Consider the following 22,390-nt stretch of genomic DNA (forward strand, 5'->3'; position numbering starts at 1 on the left):
CTTCAAAGTCTTTTGACGACGCTCCGAGAAGGCGACGTTGAAACTGATGCCAGGAATAATTTAAATTTTGCAATCTGCACGCTGCTGTGATCAATGGCCAAAAGCAGAAAAGTCAAATTACAAAAGGCGCCAAAGGAAGAGCAAGCCCGTCCCCCAGATTTATTGGTGGAGCTCAATGAAAGAGCAGCCCCCCCCACGTGGGGATTACAATTCACCCCATTTCCCCCTTAATCTGGCCATTAGTCAGGGTTTGCAAGGACACAGAACATCCTACACACGCACATGTAAATACTCAGACTTATTGACTAACATTTTAGAGCACAAGATCCATTCTTTTGCTAAGCAGCTTTAGTAAACGAGATGAATGCGTATTAAAGAGTTACAGGTCTTCGAAGGAGAGTGCAAACTTCGAAAATGCTTGGAATTCTGACTGATGAATGAATCCTGTCAAAGCTGTAATTTGTTATCTTTGATTTAAAATTTTAGGTCACTCGACTTTCCACACTAACGTACCTGTCGACTCGTACGGTTTAGTCGTAGTTCATTCGGATTTTGTGGTGAATCTTACGTATACAGCCGTATATCATAAATCATCCGGATTCTGAAAATTTCGAGTGGAAGGGTCAGCATTTAGAATTGGTCAAGAAAGTTACACAAGAATACAATTCAGAACACATTAATGCCACTAAATAAACTTTGATAATTAGACATTATCTTCAGATATTATCATTATGGAGATCTACAATAGAATAATTGAAAAACTTTGTGTTTTTTCCCTCCGTTATTTTGACATATAATTTGCTTCGGCATGTTATAAGGATCTTTTGCTCTCGATAAGGATTATTTTCCTATTTTATACAGGTTGGCACTCCGAAAACTTGACAGGTATGCACTAAATATCAAGGCAGATTATACAAGCACTGCCAAATTTAGTTTCACACACTTAAAATAGCACACGTGATTATTGATAATGCTTTTTCTCCTTGGGCAAAATCTGATGAATTTTTATTTGGGCCAAAAAAACTTTTGCTATACTTTTGATATCATCCATCCATACATCCATCCATTTTCTTTGCCGCTAATCCTCACAAAAGTCGCAGGGAGTGCTGGAGCCTATCCCAGTTGTCAACGGGCAGGAAGCGGGGTACACCCTGAACTAGTTGCCAGCCAATCAGCTGCACTCACAATCACACCTAGGGGCAATTTAGAGTGTCCAATTAATGTTGCATGTTTTTGGGATGTGGGAGGAAACTGGAGTCCCCGGAGAAAACCCATGCAGGCATGGGAAGAACATGCAAACTCCACAGAGGCAGCTCTGGGATTGACCCTGGGACCTCAGAACTGTGAGGCCAACGCTTTACCAGCTGATCCACCGTGCTGCCTCTTTTGAGATCATTAGGGATGTTAAAATGTTACTTAAAACTTTATCTGTGCAGTTTCTGAAGGTTTTATCATAGCTATCATTAGACCCTGGAGCAAATTAATTCCCTTAACATTGCTTCTCATCTTTGTTTGAAATTACTTGTGAAATTAGAATAATTTGGAGGTCAACAGGCGTCACTTTGATTCTATAGCAGTTGCTCTGTAGTAGTCCCAACTGTAATACAGCATCATCATTAGAAATAGACGTGGCATCCACAAAGCTGAAATTAGGCATGTATTCCCAAGAGAAAGTGAAGTGAAATTTGTATTCCGGGGCTCCGCATTTCACCGATCCCCCAAAATTTTAATTGGAAAAACGTATTTTCAAGTCTCTTGATAGGACTTTATTTGCACGCTGTTCCCAGCGGCTACGGTAGCCACGTTTCAAGCCACCAGGGGAAAAAAAATGATGGCCCAGATACAGTCAACGTGATGGTTTGTCATGGCAAACCGTGACGGCTGTGGATCCCCAGCAAGATATTAAAATAAATAAGAATAAATAAACGTTGGCCTCACAGTTCTGAGGTCCCGGGTTAAATCCTGGACCCGCCTGTGTGGAGTTTGAATGTGCTCCCCGTTCCTGCGTGGGTTTCCTCGAGGCACTCTGATTTCCTCCCACATCCCCAAAACATGCAGCATGAATTGGACTCTCTAAATTGCCCCGAGGTGTGATTGTGAGTGCGGCAGTTGTCTGTCTTCATGTGCCCTGCAATTGGCTGGCAACCAGTTCAGGGTGTACCCCACCTCCTGCCCGTTGACAGCTGGGATAGGCTCCAGCATTCCCCGCGACCCTCGTGAGGATAAGTGGCAAAGAAAATGGATGGATGGATTTGCCACAACTGTCACAGTGGAGATAGGAACCATAGATGGCTGTTATAAAACTGTGTACATGCAATTTGTATGTGAATAACGGGCTTGTTTGAGTGTTTTAGTACAAGAGGTGGCTTGCAAATCGAGCAGCAATATGTGTCGTCGTCCCCCCCTGGGCTGATGCCACCTGTGCAGTTGGGCCCGCTGGGGCTGACGCATAGAAAGCCTTGACAGTACGTAGGAATTGTGAGGGATCCAGTCAGAACGTGACAAGGTGGGAGGGATCGCACTAGTATACGTGGCAGAATGCAAGATGAACTTTAATGTGCTTTTTGAGGCTCTAGGACACAGAAGTCCACATCCCGTCACTGACGCCATGATAATACTTTGAGAAATGGATAAAGGTTTTGGGCAAACAGAGCTGCCACGGCTACTGGGAACATAGTGCAAACATACAGTAGCTTAAAAAGATAGCACGCTTTGTCGGAAGCAGGGAGACAAAGTTATCTCGGGCTATATTTATTTCTTTAACCAGTGAGTGACACCCTTAATTGAACGGATCCAATCTGTCCCGTGTTTACTCCGCCAACAAGCACGGAGGATGTGGCTCACTAATTGGTGCTGTGAGGGGTCATGAAAGTCTACCTTGGATTCCTCGTGAATAAACACTAAACACCGCATTTTGAATTGGAGTCCCAAAGCACGGATATGATTTAGATCAGGCCCGGTTGTTAATTACAGTTGCCGCATGTGGTGGAACAGCCTCTTAGCGAGATGCTAAACCTATGTCCGTCTACTAATAACTACAATGCAACTTGGGGGAAAAAGCGATGCAGAAGTAAACACCAGCTAATAACGTATAATAATAATAATAATAATAATTTACAAACCGGTTATTGCAGTCAACCTGGATGGACGCTATGTATGCAGACTTATAGGACAGCCTGTGTGTGTGTGTATGTCTATCCATCCATTCATTATTTATGCCACTTATCCTCAAAAGGGTCAAGGGAAAGCTGAACCCTATCCTAGGGTTAGGGTTAGCTTCGAGTGAAAGGCGGACTACACCCTGAATTGGTCGCCAGTCAGTCGCAAGGGGGACTACAGTCTGAATTGGTCACCAGGCAGTCCCAGATATCGACACCATCACTGAGTGGGAGTCAATCCCTCGCTGCCCGCACCAAAGGCAGGCATGTGTACCACTACAACATCAGTGACTCTCTCTCTCTTTCTCTCTCTCTCTTATCCTTTAAGTATGAAAAATACACATATATATATATCCATCCATTTTCTGTGCCACTTATCCTCACAAGGGTCGCAGGGAGTGCTGGATCCTATCCCAGCTGTCAACGGGCAGGAGGCGGGGTACACCCTGACGTTTGCCAGATATTCACAGGGCACATAGAGACAGACAACAGCGGCACTCACAATCACACCTAGGGGCAATTTGGAGTGTCCAATTAATGTTGGATGTTTTGGGGATGTGGGAGGAAACCGGAGTGCCCGGAGAAAACGCACGCAGGCACGGGGAGAACATGCAAACTCCACACAGGCAGGTCCGGAATTGAACCCGGAACTGTGAGGTCACTGCTTTCCAGCTGATGCACCGTGCCGCCCTATCCACAGAATATATAAAAACATATACGGTATATATGCAACATTATGTGGTTGATGTTGTAAATTGACAGTATGCCATTTTCTCTGTTTTATGTTTATTTTAACAGTAAACTTTCGCTGGGAGTGGCAATAAACAGTGGATGAATGGATGAATATGACTTGACTGGACAGTTGCTAGCGCTGGTGTGGCCACAAGAAAGATGCTAGATGAAGTATCATCAATTTTCCAGGGGTAGGTGCGGTATTTGTTTGACAGTTAAACAAGGGGCGTTGTTTCAGCGCATTCATTGGACACGCACATCCTGTCTGAAACCAGTTAGTTGATTTAAAAAAATTTTAAGCCTCATTTCGTATACTTGATTCTTTTTCAAATTTTTTGCAAGGTTGTTGACAACACTCTGCTCTGTGGTGTGTCAAATTTAGAACACTTATTTGAACTTTACAGGAACTTGAAGTAGTTCAGTCAGTACTTACAATTTTATTGCCGTAATTATACACACATGTGGCGTTCCATTTAACAAGAGAGTGTGAGTACTGCCAACTAATTATTAATGTGTTTGTGCTGATTCATAAATCATATAAATCCACCAGTGACTTTACCTTAACCTGCAAAATTATCCTGACTTGATAAAAATAACTTTAATAAGAATAGATCACTACGCGGGGCAGCACATTGGCATAAGGTTAGCACTGCTTCCTCACACCAAGCACATTTGGCATGCGGGTTCGATTCTCAGCTCCCACCTTTCTGTTTGGTTCTCCCAGGGGATCCCAAACTGCATTCATCCAGTTCCAGCTCGAACTGAAAACGCAGAGATAAAAAGCCCTTTTGTGGTGCACCAAACAGTACCTGTTGTTTGGATTATGAATACGACTCGCGTTGATAATATTGATTACGTCCGATAAATGAGCCTTCTGGGCCTTATGTTTACGCAGAAGGGTGGTGATGCGTACTGAGTGGATAAGAGACAATAAATCGATATGCAAGGTGGGGGCGGCGGGGGCGTTTCCATTGTATCTTCAAATTGCAGTTATATTTATATCCTTGCCTCTGCTGATGAACATTGGGGGAGATGTCTGTCTGCGGGACCCACTTTCCTTCAGTTAAAATATAATCCATCCATTTTACTAGCCACTTATCCTCACAAGGGTCGTGGGGAGTGCTGGAGCCTATCCCAGCTGTCAACGGGCAGGAGGCGGGGTACACCCTGAACTGGTTGCCAGCCACTCGCAGGGCACGTGTAGACAGACAACAGCCACATTCACAATCACCCCGAGGGGCAATTTAGAGTGACCAATTAATTTTGCATGTTTTTGGGATGTGGGAGGAAACCGGAGTACCTGGAGAAAACCCACACAGGCACGGGGAGAACATGAAAACTCGACACAGGTGGGTCCGGGATTAAACCTGGGACCTTAGAACTGTGAGTATGCCGCCCGTTACAAACTCATATCCTTGTCATTTTTATTGTGGTGAGTGACTTGGGAAATGCGTCATACAACTATTTGTTGCATGCAGATGCTTCTCTAATTTGTGTTTGGCAACATCATCTTTAGGTTGCGTTCCAATTGGCTTTTGTTCTGCCTAGGTCAAAAGGAACTACAATCATAAATATTGAACTGGTGTAACATTTATGATTATCGGGAACATTTTTTTCCAGAAGATCGGGCACTCTTCACACACCCCACACCGCAAGATAATTGCTCAGGATGATTTTGAGAGACATCCGACAATCGGAGCTTTGATTGGGAGGGGAACAAAAACAGCTAAAAACTCGACCCAGTTATCAGTATAAAACATCCAGTATGTTTACAGATTGTTTCTGTTTGATATTTGAAGTTTTATCTGTGACATCGCATCAATTCTCTTTACCTTTACTACATTCATTTTATTATGTATGCATAATTATGTTAATGATGTTGAAATGCGGAAGAGTTCCATATGCTCTTATCCTTTAAGTATGAAAAATGTGGTAGAGGGATGGTCATCAAAACAAAATATGAATCAATGCAATCAACCAGATTATTTGAAAACCGGGTTGATTACAACAAGTAGTCCTCACATCATGCGCGGGAATCTGACTTTGGTACTTGACTACGTTAAGATCACTTATGCATTAATGGTATGATTTGTTTTTTGTTAAAACCTAAAAATGAAAACTTCCAAAAGTGATTGATCTCTCCAATGAACTTCTTCTGGGACACTTCTTTGAAATGTCAACATCCACAAATGTGAGAACACAATATTTACATATTTACAGTATTTCTGTGTCATAATTCACATTGAGGTCTCCATGTGCTGCCAATTTGGTCCGTTGCAGATAGGAAACGGCCAGGCATCAGTCTGGTTGCTATGGTGACTGTGGATATCAATTATGGGGTGAGGGAAAACAAGGTAGAGGTGTATTAAAATGTGTTGATGGATATATGCAGCGTGCAAAACCAGATAATTAAATAATGAGCATGTTGCTTTGAGCCACAAAGAGAGCCTGCTCCATGGAAATAAACCCCCTTTATTCAATATTGATTTACATTTTATATATAAAAAAATTACATTTAATACATTTTGTCAAAATACATAGCAGTCAAACCACATACAAATCAAATATAAAATTATAAAAAGTCTTTATATTTATCCTCCTGCTTTTGGAAAGTAAGAGATGTGAGCTATGATCCGCTTTGCTTTGACTAACCTTGTGGCAAAAAAAACAAAAAAAAAATCCATCTGTGTACATATTTCGCGAACCTGTTGATACATGAATTTTAGAAAAATATGATATTCAGCATTTGTCCTCTCAGCTTACGGTATCGGATCTGATCGGAGAACATTCAAGGTGGGCATCGGTCTCAACAGAAGAAACATGATTATTGTACAGCATACTGTATTAATGTTGTCACGTGCTCGATGACCCTTCAAGTCCATGGGGATGGCAAAGACGGTTTCATATATTCTACGGGCTTTCCTGGAAAAAAACCCCAAGCAGCAGAACCACCGGATAAAGAGAAGACGTGTCACACTAAAAGTTTTTGTGGCTGAACTAGAATCTTAAACAAGAGTCGACTAACAAATTCCCCAAAACATTAACCATTCAGCGGGATTAACATTGCTTATAATTGGTCAAGAAAAAACATCAGCTTTTGTGTTCCACTTAAGAGTATTCGATAAACAGATTCGTACACTTGGAACCGTGCGTAACAATGATGTGGTGAGAATACATTTTTTTTTTCCGCGCTTCGGAGGCTCAAGTGTCGTTCCGTATAGAGCTGCGTAACCTAAAATTTTACAGACATAAGAAAGCAACGTGAAAAGAGCGCTCCAAATTACACCGAGCACAGAATGCTGATGCGACGTTGGGAAAACCTAGAAGCCTCGTAGAAAATTGTTTTACCGCCTTCGAATAGTGCGTTTCGAAAAAAAAAAAAAAAAAATAGTACAAAGAGTCAAGTAAGCTATGTGGCTGTTTCATGAATAATCCCCTCGAATTTCTTTGGGAGTAGCTCTCTTCTCTCGTCGATACTGATGAGCGCCTTGTGAGAGTTTTGTCCGTCCATATACATCTTTGCATACACTGGGTTGGCGTAATTCATGGGCTGCGTGGAGGGCAACAAGATGGAGGAAAAAGAGAGGGATTAGAAACATGCAGTGCTGTCGGAATGGGAATAAAATGGACGAAATCATTAATTGACCCCCTTCGGAATTTGTAAATTTACTCAAAATGAATTAGCAGTCTCCCATTCTGGATGGTTTTGATTTTATGGTGATCAACACTTGATCCCCTCTAACTGAGCCAGAATTCCTACTCAAAGAACACCATCCCTGCAGTCGAGCAAGGAGACGGAAACATGATGTTTTGAGGCTATTTTTTTTCTGCAAAGGGCACCGGGTGACTTTACTGCTCCAGTGAACTGAGCCGTGGACTGTAAAATGTCCAGATGAAACCCTCCCTTCCCTCGGCAAGACCAAGATGGCTCGTTGATGGGGCTATCAGGATGACAATGGGCCAAAACACACTGCTACGCTATCAAAAGAGTGGCTTCAGAAGAAGACTAATCCATCTCCAGACCTCACCCGATAGAAAAATCTGCGGAGGGAGATGAAGCTTCGAGTGTCCAAGCGCCAATATCATGATCAGGTGCCTTTGGTGTCATTATACCAGAATCACTCACTCATTATGAAAGAGTAGCAAAATCATACAAGTCTGAGGTCTAATTAATGGAAAATTCTAATTTTTGGGGGGACTGAAATCTGGAAGTCTCAAAGGTGTAAAAATTGTTTCATGTATTTGTTAGTGAGCAAATTTACAAATTCATGAGTGGTTCAAATTCTGGTACTTTAAAGGAAGAATACAGTCATTCAGCCATCTTTATTAAGTAATTTGGATGCAACTCCTCAGTCATTACTTGAAAAATGACATCAGCCGTAGCCGTAGTTGCACATGAACTACTTCAGCGGTCTACATACTGTAAATATTGGATGAACACTTTTAGATTTGTGGTCGCATTGTTGTGAAAAACAACCCAAAAAGTTTTACGTTCATCACTTGTATTTGCGATACTGACCTGTAATCAAACCTCATTACTGCAGTGAAAGGCACAGAACAACAAACTAATAAATCAAATGTGTACTGTTGCTTTAACACGTCGACGTGCATATTTGAACTCGTACTCGTGGAGCAGTGCGAGGGAAATCACGACCACGATCAACACATTCATGAAGTGTTGCAGTTAAAATGCAAGAAGATGTGGAGTCATGCAAACATTGAGAATTGAAATTCTGTGGCATATGCACTATATTTCGATATTTCTTAATCATCACGACTGACTTTTTGCGTGATTATTGTGGCACAGACAGTCACATTTCAACACGAAGCAAACATTGCAGGCACCCGTACGTCGCTCATTGGTTGCTTACATTCTATACAACGATGGTTCATGTCCTTATCAGGCAAACTCATAGTGAGGTTTGAAAAATTCACCTGTCCAGGGATTACCTCCTTGGGCACCGAATTGATACCCAAGGTGCGAGCGTCACTGGATTTTACACACCAGCCCTGCAACAGAAGCAAGCAGCACTGCTGATCATGCGAAGCTTGAGAAAAAAAAAAAACGTCCGTATATACAGTGAAGAAAATAAGTATTTGAACACCCTGCTATATTACAAGTTCTCCCACTTAGAAATCCCAGAGGGGTCTGAAATTTTCATCGTTGGTGCATGTGCACTGTGAGAGAGATAATCTAAAAAGAACATTCCAGAAATCGCAATGTATCCCTAACCCCTAACCCTAACCCTTGTGTGATACAGCTGCAAATAAGTATTTTAACACCTGTCTGTCAGCTAGAATTCTCACCCTAAAAGACCTGTTAGTCCGCCTTTAAAAGGTCACCTCCACCTGTGTGAGGTCGTTAGCTGCATAAAGACACCTGTCCACCCCATACAATCAGTAAGGCTAAAACTGGTAACATGGCCAAGACAAAAGAGCTGTCCAAAGACACCAGAGACAAAATTGTATGACTCCACACAGCTGGAAAGGGCTACGGAGGAATTGCCAAGTAGCTTGGTGAAAAAGGGTCCACCGTTGGACAAATCATTACAAAATGGAAGAAGCTAAACATGATGGTCAATCTCAATCGGAGTGGAGCCCCATGCAAGATATCACCTCGTGAGGTCTCATTGATCCTTAGAAAGGTCAGGAATCAGCCCAGGACTACACGACAGGACTTGGTCAATGACCTGAAAAGAGCTGGGACAACCGTTTCCAAGGTGACTGTTGGTAACACTAAGACGTCATGGTATGGAATCATGCATGGCACGGAAGGTTCTCCTGCTTAAACCAGCACATGTCAAGTTTGCCAATGACCATTTGGATGATACAGAGGAGTCATGGGAGAAAGTTTTGTGGTCAGATGAGCCCAAAATGGAACTTTTTGATCATAATTCCACAAACTGTGTTTGGAGGAAGACGAATGATGAGTTCCATCCTAAGAACACGATCCGACTGTGAACCATGGGGGTGGTAGCATCATGGTTTTTTTGGGGCGAGGGGGGGGGGTGGTTTTCCACACATGGAACAGGATGACTGCACTGTATTAAGGAGAGGATGACCGCGGCCATGTATTGTGAGATTTTGGGGAACAACCTTTTTCCCCTCAGTCAGAGCATTGAAGATGGGTCGTGCCTGGGACTTTCAACATGACAATGATCCAAAGCACACAGCCAGCAAAACCAAGGAGTGGCTCCGTAATAATTATATCAAGGTTCTGGCATGGCCTAGCCGGTCTCCAGACCTAAACCTAATAGAAAATCTTTGGAGGGAGCTGAAACGCCATGTTTCTCAGCGATAGCCCAAAAACCTGTCTGATCTAGAGAAGAGCTGTGTGGAGGAGTGGGCCAAAATCCCTCCTGCAGTGTGCGCAAACCTGGTGAACAACTACAGTAAATGTTTGACCACTGTAATTGCAAACAAAAGATACTGTACCAAATACTAACATTGGTTTTCTCAGGTGTTCAAATACTTCTTTGTAACTGTATCACACAAATAAATAATTTAAAAAAATCATACATTGTGAGTTATGGATTTTTCTTTTTAGATTATCTCTCTCACAGGGAACATACACCGACAATGAAGATTTCAGACCCCTCCATGATTTTTAAGTGGGAGAACTTGCAATATGGCAGCGTGTTCAAATACATATTTTCTTCACTGTAGTTTACTACAGCTTGAAAAAAAACATGCAAAGGCTTAAACATCCGTTGTAAAGAGTTTTGGGGAAGGAGAAGGTTGTTAGACAAGAGCAAAAAAGTAGTTAAAGGGTTTTAAATGAAACTGTGTTCCTCTAACAATAGCAGATGTCTCAGTTGGCAGTGCAAAAAGCATCAAGTTTGAAGCTCTAACAGCAAAAACAGAACAGTGAAAGTCTTATGACTCATTTCATACACTCAGCATAAGTGTGGGGTGCTCAGATGAGAATATATTATAAAAATAGTATCGACATGAACGAAAATACAATATTTTTAGCAATTAAATAAATGTGGGTCCCATTGAATCAGTGATTCTCAAAGTGTGGGATTTATTGAATTAAAATGCTGATACTATGCATAATATTACAGGAGCTTTAACATCTTTAAAAAAAAAAAATGGACCATTACATTTGTTAAGTGGAGTTCAGCCATATTTAATGGGAATTGGTTAGTACCCAGGTCTCAGTGATGGGTCAATGCCACACCTTATTTCAAGGTATTGGGTGCCCGTGAAGGCTTTACTGATAATTTTTGTTTTACTTTTATGTGCACTACAATAGATTTGAATCGTTATTTAATTCGTTATTATCAATTTTGTTATTCACGTTCAAAGTGGTATCAGCATGGGATACCACATTGTAGCTGCCTTAAACCTGAAAAGGTACACAGAAGCCCCTATGTGTTGACCTCTTCACTTGCTGACCCACCTTATGAGGGTCCAGCGTGAAGCTGGGCCGCAGCAGGCTGCCGGCGTCGGCGTGGTTGTCGTGGTCCACCTCATACATGTTGTAAGATGGGTTCCCGATCTCTACGTTCATCCCACCGTTGGTTATGGGCTGCCTTTGGACACGTTTTCCCCTAAAGGCACGCGGTGGACTGGAGTCAGCCAAAATTTATGTGACACAAAACACAGAGATGTAACTTTGCCTGGCCATGTAGCACATTTATCAAGTCATTTTCGAGAGCACTTCATTCAGGTCGTGGGTGAGTCCAGCCTGCATTGGTTGCTAGCCAAGCCAAGGGTGGATACGTACAGACAGATGACCTTTCACATTCACACAATTTAGGACAATTTAGGGCAGGGAGGTCAAACTCAATTTTTCTCACAGGCCACATTGTAGTTACAGTTTCCCTAAGGGAGCGATTATGACTTTGAAACCATAAAAATCTTTAATTGCCTTATCATACAGTATTTACGCACAAAATGTATGAACTAGTTTTGGAATCAGAAGTATTTGGGAATGGGTTTTTCAACCATTGTTCAAGGTTGATGCAAAAATGGTTATAATCAACGTTATCACTTATGATATGAGGATTTGAAATTTAAGTCCAGATTTTCACAAGAATCATGGAAGTTGACACACATGATTTGCCTTTGCAGACCACATAAAATCACGAGGTGTTTTTAGAATGTGGAGGGGAAGCCGGATTCTCTAAAGTGTAAGCGTTGTTCCCCACAAACACATTCATGCTTGGTTTAAACAAGGCTTGATGATTTATCCTCATAGATTTGCAATAAAGGTCAAGTGTCATGCCTATAAACATTGTAAAATAGATATTCAAATGAAAAATACATATAACATTATTCACTTCAATGTCCATATGAAAAAAAAAATATGAGCGGAGAGCACGTCATCCATGCGCAATGTTGCGGAAGTCTCATTCAACATCCAAGTGGTAGCCATATTGCCTTCAACGTCTGTTCATTACGTCACACCGGGACCTTCGCCATTGAAAACACGCTGTGCCATCTACTATAGGACAGGGAAGCTCTTTTCAAAGAAGAGAACATCTTACGATCGAGTGAAGTGACCGGGGCAATATTACCCTATCGTTTCGCCCCATATTTAGATGATATGCGGATCACTTCTAACTAACAACAGACTCCCACACAGTAGCCATGCTCGGTGCCGACGGGAACATCGACACATTTAGCACCCCTGACTTACGTACGCGGATCTTTTGTTACATTCTGAGAGGATTACGTCCCTCCCCAACAAACTATTTTTTCTTTTAGTAGCTGTATACACACCTACATGTCATTGGGAACCCACGAAGCTCTCATCCTTTGCACCCGTGCAATCCATTTTTCCCAACGAATCGGATGTTTTTGAAACACATAATTAGTAAATCCATCCTCCCGAGTGTTCGAACAATATCCAACAATACGACGACGGTACCATTTTGGCTAACACGAAGGAACAAAGAGCTACCTTCCAGCAGGTAAAACTGGTAGAAACATACGAGACCGCCTGAGTGGGCATCTGTTATTAATGTCACTTCCTGTTTCTTCTCGAAAACAAATCTCTCGAAAGGATTTTCATGGCGGGAGTGAAAAAAAGACATATACTTCAAAATCATGTTGTGTGGTGAAAAAACGGATGGGTCCATTCCGGCTGCATTTTTTTCATTAATAACATATTAATTGCATTTTCATTGAAAAAACTCAGTGAGATAGTCGATGAGATGTCAGCCTAAGTTCTGTGGTCCGGAGTTTGAATCTTAGCTACTTCCTGTGTGGCGTTTCCGGCTTCTCCGGCTTCCTCCCACGATCCAAAGACACATTAGTGTAGGTTTGCTGAAGGGTCTAAATTGTTCATAGGTGTGAATGTGAAGGTGTTTTTGCCCCCCTGCCCTGCGAAAAATACTAGTGGTATCTGTATCAGTGCACACTCAAGCGTGAATACTCGTACTGACGTGAAAATTTGCTACCAACCTTTGCTTCCGTCTGCAGATGTAAATCACCGCAACCACCATCACGATCAAGACGACCAGCAGGACCAGAGGCACAATGATAGCGATGCTCCCTAGGAAAGAGAGAGAGACAATGGAGGCAAAGATGGATGACCGATGATCGCAAACGGGCACGTTTTCACGGCCAAATGGCTAAAATTTATGGAAATAAAAACATGGCTTTTGCAGTCCCGATAAGCAGAATGGAAGTTATTTATGAGCCGTTACCTGTCCGCAACAGCAGGACTTCACATTTAAATCCAGTGAAACTGCTAAGTTAGATAAAGCTTTTGCATTTTATTACTGTATAATGGGTCAATGTAGTAATACTACAACTACGACTATTGCTATTAGTACTACTCTATTACTACTAAAAAATACAATAACTCTTATTAATAATAACAATCTCTTTATTTAGCTAACCACAGTGGTTGAGACAGTGCAATATCCTGCCTCAATCACCTTCACTTCCGTTTGTAACTTTATGTCATTGAGTTGGGGCTTTATTGACCTTTCTGGGTCACTGCATGCGTCATCTTTTAAAAAAATGTGTTTACAAGGTTCTTTTACAGAGCAGCTAAGCATCGATAAAACAACGTGACACAAATCATGATGTTGGCGGACAAAGAAAAAGCACAACTCTAGCTTGCCTTGATTTTGAGACTGAATGTTGGTTAGATTTTAGAAGTTTTAAGAAGGGAATTAAACGCTATCATAAGATAGAGTTCAGTGACATAAATGAATTTGTGTTAGATGAAAGGAGAAATTAAATAACACTGACCAACAAAACAAAAAAAAAAAGGTTCAACATAGCACCCAAATGCGTCTCTTTGGCTTGTTCATTAGCAACCCCTTTCAGGTACTCTTTTATTTAGCCATCATTCATAGTCTACCAAAACCAAAAACTATGTATGATAATGGTTTCATATAACGACAAATGAGAACCACATGATTCCTGGATAAAATGGCAAAAGAAGTTGTGAATACAGAAGTGCAGTTGTGCCAATGAAAATGATGCAAATTTTCTGTGACCACTTGAATGTTATTAGCTTGTGCAACAGCTAATCTTTACATAATCAGTGAAAGCAAAAGCATCAAAAGTTTTTGTTTTTGAGAGGTATTATCAACATAACCTGCATCTCTGGTCAATGAACTTCTCAAGAACTCCATGCTGCTTTGAGTACATAATCATGTGTGCTGTATAACATGGAAGTAAATATGTGCCACCAGGATTTGAATTTGAAATGCCACAGAAAAAGGGATTTGAATTTAAAATGTAAAGTGATCACATTTTCAATAGTTGGATTTCAGAGTAACTTTTCAATCTTAACATTTCAATTGGCTACAATTTGCTGTACAAAATCCGCTATCTGAAATTCACCGTCTGTGCCACCTGTCATGGTTCTGCTGGTCCAGCCCGGGCTGTGCGGGTTCCCGCACAGTCGCACTGATTAGGAGGCGCACACCTGCACCTCATGCTGGCTGATTAACTCCGGTATATATAGGACCCAGGGGACGACTGGGGTGCGCCAGATCGTTGCAACTCATGCCCCGTTCCTGCACTCCCATATCTCTGATCGTGAACCCGTGTGTACCGAGCTCCGCCTGTTCTCTGACCGACCCCGTAAGCCTGATGCCTTTGACACTCCTGTTATCTTTGATCGATCTCCCGTTTACCGACTCCTGCCTGCCCGCGGACCTCCTCTCTACGCCCGATGTCCTAACTACCGCTGCTGCACTTGACTGTCTACCTGATCCCCGACCTTGGAACGAATAAACACTTTTCCCAAAATGCCTCAGCGTCTCCGGAGTCCTGCATTTGGGTCCTCCGTCTCGATGGGTCGTGGCACCTCCAGGCAGGGTGACTTCAGGTCAGAACCGAACACCCAGCCACTCGCAGTTACGCTTTCTTAGTCACGTGACGTCAAATACTAAGAAAGCGTAACTGGATTGGCTGACCAGAAGTAACCCTGCCTTGTGCCACAGACGGGGAATTTCAGACAGTGAATTGGAGCCAGTTGAAATGTTAAGAGTTACACTGAAATACTAATACTTTACATTTCAAATTAAAATCCTGTTTTCTATGGCATTTCAGATTCAAATCCTGGTGCCACACATTTACTTCCATAGTATAAGCAGTAAGCAACCCATAAAAAAATGTACAATTGTCCGAGCTATACACGTGGGCGCTATATTCTGTAGAACCGCTGAAGCGCCTTAACATTTTAGCGTGAGGACTCATTCAAAAATCATTATCGCCACTGTGCGGAACCGACCTCCACTGGTATTGTCCGATCTGCTGCTTTTGGGTGCGGGTCTTTCGCATTGGGTTCCAGCCCAGTTGGTGGAGCACCTGGTCAGAAGAAAGCGTGGTCAGAAGACAAAGCACACAAGAAAACAAGTGAGAAAACAAAGACACGTTGAAGTCGACAAACCGGCGTCGCAAAAAAAAGCACAATGGTGTGTTCACACAGTGAGTGAGATTTGATGTCGATTACTTATCGTGTGGGTAGAAAACAAATGAAAAAGATATCAGAACAACAAGTCCTTGTATTATTGCTGTGCAGCCTGGGTATGATTTATGTGACGGAGAAGGTACAATATGTAATTTCACACGACGACCGCAGATGGGCCTGGAAAGCATGAACGATCCGGGGAGTTGCAACCAGATAATGAAAGTATGTATGAATCACTGCTAATTACATGCACTCGTATGAATTACACCATATACAGCGTGACCTCCAACATGGACCTTTAAAATCGATAGTACACATCCTCTGAAATGTTTTGAGCCTGAGTTCCAAGAATGAGGTTTCATCAGGGTGGGGCGGTTGGGGGGAGATGACATGCTGCTCCAGCTTGTAAGCAATCGTCATATGGAGCTTGCTGTCATGCACATGTTGCTAAATGCAGCCTGATGAGCACATGATGTCAAATTCAAACTGCCCCCCCTCCGTGTCCTTGTGCCGGCCGAGGGCTGCATGAGATGGGTGAAGTAGTGACGGCCGTGCAGCAACTATTCATGGAACAAGTGCCTGGTCGGGTTCACCTGTCGTGCTCGTCAGACGTCTGAAGAAACCACGTTGGGTACGTCGACTTGACGGATTGGGGAAATATGGAATATTGCGGTATTAGCACAAATAGTTAGTCTTTCTTTTACATGGAAGACTATTAGGACCAGACTGAAAAATACTAAATCCACTCAGAATAAAGTTGCCATTTTAAAAGAAAAGTGTTGTATATTTTCAAGACTGGAAGAAATTAGCTATTATATCTTAAAGAAATGTTTACGGAGACAAAATGTTATGTTATGCAAGGCCTTAAATTATGAAATTAATATCTCTGGGGGGAAAAGGCGCTAATTAGGAGAATAAGATCTGGCATGTTTGATAACTTGTATTGCAGAGACAAAAACTCATTTAACCTTTTAAAATAAAGCTGTAAAGAATGAAGTTGTATTTTAAGAATTTTTCATTTTAATTAACAACTGATTTGATTTTTTCTTTGATACATATATTTCATATATTTTAGACTGCAATATTAAATGAGAATGAAGTATGTGAAGAATTTTTTCAAAATATTTTGCAGATGTATATATTTGATAAAATTGTTTAAATATTTTGGAGATAAAAAAGTTATTAGATAAAAAAAGTAATCTACTTTTTGACTAAAGTTGCAAAAATTTGAGAATACAGTTAAATATCCACATTTTTATTAATTGTTTTTTTTTAGATATAAAAGGGCATCAATTATTTATATTACATTCAACAAAATAAGAATAAAGATATATATATGTATAACCTTAACACTACACATATATATTAAAGGGGGGCCCAAATACTCCTTCGAGTTTTCATTTTAATTAAGATTAGAATGATCATAAAGATAAGGTGGAGATCCATTTAAAACGGGTCGTGATTTTTTTTTTCCTGTAAGAATACATTGTATGTGCCACCACTTGTCTAAACATGACTGCTATTGCATCTGTGGAATCAGATTGCAAAGGATTCATTCATCATTTTTTAATCCATCTCAGCGGGCCGCCATGTTTGGCAATAGCATCTTCTGCTGTTGGGTGAAACACTCGCAAGTCCTCATGCTTGTGTTACAAAAGTCACGTGATCAAACCCAGAAAACGGGTAGTGGATTTCTCCCTTCAGAGGAAGACAACCATAACTCTAGGTTGATAACATAAACCTGCAAAAAATGTGTTCAAACCATTATGTCATTATTATAGTTGTATTAGTTATTACAGCAAACATTGGGAGCCAGTGTATTGGTCTGAGCGCTCCCGGTGCTGAAAAGCATCCTTGTGATTAATGCGCATGCACATATATTTTGTAAACTTCCAGCCAGTGTGAAACGTCCCTATCCATGCTTCAACAGGTGCCATTTGACAACTTGTTGCCGAGCGTTCATGTTCGCTATGGACGTCTCAGAAAGACGAACACAGCGAACATACATATCTGTATATCTTTCCATCAACTTTTGTTTTAAGGTTAGAGTTAGGTTATAACAGATGTTAGCTCCCTCTATGTAGAAGAAGGGAAACTATGAGACCGGGGGATTTCCCAGTAAGCGTCTCCTACGTACCCAGAGTTGCCCTGTTACTAACGGATGTGCATTGATCACAAGGAGACTTTTCAGAACGGGGGAGCGTTTAGACCGTCACACCGGCTACCCGTTTCGTGGGTTGGCCATGTCATGTTTGCAGCGTTAATTTCATCCAACGGTAGGGGGCGATATTGACAAACATTGCGGCCCCCAGATATGGATGAAAATGGATTATTGTTTAATTCTTTTTCCATAAATACAATATAAATCAGAACACTGTGTTTAGACTAGTGGGAGCACATACATTGTCTTCTTGCCCCCAAATATTTAGGTGACGTTCACCTTTAAAGGACATCCGCTGACCTTAGCGTAAGACTCAGGCAAAACACTCACTAGTGCCATTTTTACCATGGTCCATCTTGAGTGACCCTTTCGCTCAGAAATAGGACAATCTGTAATCATTCCCTGCGGTGCAGTATGTCATCATATTTTCTAATTTATTTTCAAGCACTTGTTACATAAAGAGTTACTACTCCAAGGTGGGACAAAGAGCCCGTCTTGCGGACAGGTTACATAATGGGAGCCAGATGGAGTTGAGTGAGGCGTCAACAAAGCGGGTGACAGGGCTCTGGGTACGTCGGTGGCGAGGTGACCTACTTGCAGCGGGGTTTGTTAAGAGCTGTTAATGTGCACATCCCCTCATTCTGACAGAAGTAATCGCAGGGGTTGGCCAGCTCATCACAACGTTGGTTCTTGAACCCTGATGTGCAGCTGCAAAACATTGCGTTTGGAGTGATGAAACGGCCTTTCAAATAGCACACTGTTGACCTTGCCATTTGCATGATGCGTCCCGATTGACGGTAAAGCCTTCGAGTGGATTTGAGTTGGGGATGGAGTGCATGCGTGAGCTATGTAGCAAAACCTAGATGTGGGTTTCAGTGTATAGTACACATAATAGTTTGCTTGCGCACCCAATGAAAGAAAAAAAAAAAAAACTGGTTAGGTCATGTCTCAAGTTCATTACGACCAAATCATCTCATCAGGCTTTTTACTTCATACAGTAGGGTCAATGTGGGCAGTGCAGCAGGGAATATTGCCTCTACCACAAATAATACACTAATATATTTAAACAATACTATTCATGAATATAGTAGAACAAATATTTCCAAAAACACTTTCTAGAGTGCCTGCGAGTGTGACTGTTGTCCATCTCTTTGTGCCCTGGGATTGGCTGGCAACCAGTTCAGGGTGTACCTCGCCTCCAGCCCGATGATAACTGAGAACCCTGGTGAGGATAAGCACCTCAGAAAATGGATGGATTTTTCTTCTTAAACTGGAAGTGTCATTAAACAAAACAGCAAAACATCAAATTGTTTCCTTGATCTGCCAAACTCCTGCTTGTTGTGTGTTCACTGCCACTAAGCAGGACTTGTAACCTGAATTTTTATTCTAAGGTCAAAAAAATTGGCCAAGTGAAGGCTGGAATGTCAAAGAAGTCAGGTCTCTCATTCTGCTGCATTTAAAGATTCAAGGCCGCTGATACTGCTGCGAAAAATCTTAACTTGCAACTACAACTTTAAGTGAAATAAGTGGGCAACAATAAATCAAATGTATCAAATGTCCATCAGTTATTCTGATCCGGCAAAGCACACATTTCATTGCGGTTTAATATGAAAAGGACGACGGAGCGAGACCTCTCCCGCACCACTCACTGGAGCGCTCATGATTAAAATGTGAGCTGTCCAGTGAATTTTGCAACGAGCGGGACCTTGACTACTGCAGGAAGGAATGATTGTGAATAGATTTAGAAGTCATTGAAGTTAAGACGAATCTGAGCGCTGCCTAAATTGAGGATTCCTTTTTCTGTGCTTATAAATCACTGCTGCCAATGTATGGCATATTAGTCATTGTGAAAAACGACGTACAGAGCCGGCCGCGGATTAATACCTGCTGAGTTATAATCGCACGCTGTGCGGAAAGAAAGCTCAAATAGGAAACTGCCAAACAGTAAAAAGTTTCACGTGTGATATAGTTCGGAAAGAGTGCACCTTCTGGAATTGGGTTCGACCGTTTGTTTGCAGTCAAAACCACGGGGGTGATAGTCGAGTTGACGTTGATTTAATCGATGACTGATATCTTTCCAGTTGTCACCTCAATGTGTATGATTTTGCATCCAAACACAAGCTCATTCACTAATTTATGTCATAGTATAGTTTTAAATTGCAGTGCATATTATTTTTGTTCAAATGACAGCAGCTGAGAATGATTGATCCGACCGTCTGTGAAAACAAGGTGGCAGAGTGCAACTTGTGATTGGATGTGTGAGTCAGTCAATATTCATCTGTCTTTTCACTGTTACAGGAGGGAATTTTGGTGAAATTTGGTGACATTAGCATTTACAGTAAGGTTTCCAGTCAACTAGCATTAGCGGGTACTCGTCTGCTTCGAGCGGAACGTCACGTGACCAAACCCGCAAAATAAATTAGGCAGGCTTCCCGTTATATTATGATAAGTACCATGACTACGTGCTGATATAATGATGATTTGTACCCACATTTAATTTTCTTTATGTCTCCTGTCAAAAATTAAACACATTTATATTTTACTCATGCAGATACAGCATGAAATGGTATGTGTAAAAATGACCAAAGTGTGCATTTATAATGAGTGAAGGTCGATGTGCATATTTTGCAAACGACTGTGCTACCGGTCTCATTTTTACTCCAATATTTAAACAACTTTAAGGTACTGTTACTGCGGCGACTGACCACTTGTTGATTTCATTGAGGCTTCTGCATTGCTAACGCCAAAACATGACTGCCGATTAATTGCCTGCAAGCTGTAATCATGCTTTGATAGCGGTAAAGTCGACAAGTTGGTTCAAACTTCAATGATCAAACTCTGGAATGGAATGACAAAACTTGTGCTAATAAGACACTACCATAGCCGCTGTAAGGTATCCATACAGAAAATAAATACTGTTAATTTAAGAATAGACCATCTTTAGGTATTACTAAACCCAAGGCTTATCCATCAAAGTGATGCAGTTTGGCCTTGCAAGTTTGGTATTACGGAGATTCTTGATAAAGTTGTACATATTTCCCACATACTTTTCCTGTTCCTTTCAGGAAATAATAAACCCTGTGATCAGATCTGTTGACCTCATCCAATAGGATGGAATCATTTGCATAGAAATTGATTCTATCCACTTGAATTTGTAAGACGAGTCCAAATTTCAATCTAGCGAGCCTGGACAATGGGCAGTTAAAAATGCAGACCGTTGGGCTCGAGAAGAAAGGATTTCCAATTTCCCCCTTGAAGAAATTTTTAACAAAGCGCCGCATGCGATTATCGCTTATGTGATATTAATCTATGGGTCGCGCTTGCAAGAGTTACATCATATTTTTTTTCTTCCACTGAGTGTCATGTTCAATGACTGACACGTACCCACAGAAAACTTCAAAATCCTAAGAGTGAAGCGAGTCAGGAAAACCTGACACAAGCTCTTTACTGCAAGGAGGACTAGTGTGATATGCTCAGAATGGCAAGCTATGAACAGGATTCCACCTTCAATTTTTTTTTCCCCCGATCCACGTGGACGTCTTAAGCCACAGCGACATGTCACACAGCCTAAGATGGCAGTCTGGCATCCAGCCCCATGCTGTGCCATGGCCTCAGCAATGTGACATCAAACAAGTTGGGTTTTAGCATCATGCTGCATAGGAAAATTACTAGGTTGTGCGACTCTCCGGTCTAGGCAGGCAAATGGGACCCCACGATGGTTCTCGGCTGTGTTCCTGAAGTCAGGCTTAATGGGATAAAGAACCAACGCTTGGTGTAGGCAGCGCGGGTGAGAATAATCACAGTCTGTCTCCCGTGCCATTAAGTAGTGACTTACTGACAGAAAGGCAGGTTGGTGTCAGGGTCCAGGTGACAGGTGCCGCCATTGTAGCAATATCCATCACACAGTTGACAGCTTGGTGCGATTCGCCCATTTGTGCAACTGAGGGGGGTAGGAAAAAAATGAATGTCTGACAAGTAAAACAATAGACTACATGTAATGAACTGAAGTTTATTCCGAATGTGTGGTTGGCTTCGTCGACATTTATATTCTAGCAGAAGCAAAAAAACAGATGTTATATTATGCATCCATCCATTTTCTTTGCCTCTTATCCTCATAAGGGACGCGGGCAGTGCTGGAGCCTATCCCAGCTGTCAATGAGCAGGAGGCGGGGTACACCCTGAACTGGTTGCCAGGCAATCGCAGGGCACATAGAGACAAACAGTCGCACTCACAATCACACTTAGGGGCAAATTAGAGTGTCCAATTAATGTTGCATGTTTTTGGAATGTGGGAGGAAACCGGAGTGCCTGGAGAAAACCCACACGGGCACGGGGAGAACATGCAAACTCCATACAGGTGGGTCTGGGATTGATCCCGGGACCTCAGAACTGTGAGGCCAAGGCTTTTACCAGCTGCTCCATCGTGCTGCCCCAGATGTTATATTCTTATAA

At 41.9% G+C, this 22,390-nt stretch overlaps 1 protein-coding gene across 1 annotated transcript in view; it reads right to left on the minus strand.

Annotated features, from left to right (window-relative positions):
* Positions 1 to 6,344: 6,344 nt before the first annotated feature.
* The window catches only part of lrp1bb (low density lipoprotein receptor-related protein 1Bb), a 217,218-nt gene continuing 201,172 nt past the window's right edge, over positions 6,345 to 22,390 (minus strand). Inside the window, 6 exon segments of the mRNA XM_061842266.1 lie at positions 6,345 to 7,440; positions 8,762 to 8,900; positions 11,296 to 11,446; positions 13,305 to 13,395; positions 15,598 to 15,674; positions 21,774 to 21,878. Of these exon segments, the coding sequence (XP_061698250.1) occupies positions 7,313 to 7,440; positions 8,762 to 8,900; positions 11,296 to 11,446; positions 13,305 to 13,395; positions 15,598 to 15,674; positions 21,774 to 21,878 (691 nt within the window). The 3' untranslated portion in view covers positions 6,345 to 7,312.

Source organism: Syngnathoides biaculeatus, chromosome 14, assembly GCF_019802595.1.
Source record: "Syngnathoides biaculeatus isolate LvHL_M chromosome 14, ASM1980259v1, whole genome shotgun sequence".
In the NCBI taxonomy this organism is placed as follows: domain Eukaryota; kingdom Metazoa; phylum Chordata; class Actinopteri; order Syngnathiformes; family Syngnathidae; genus Syngnathoides; species Syngnathoides biaculeatus.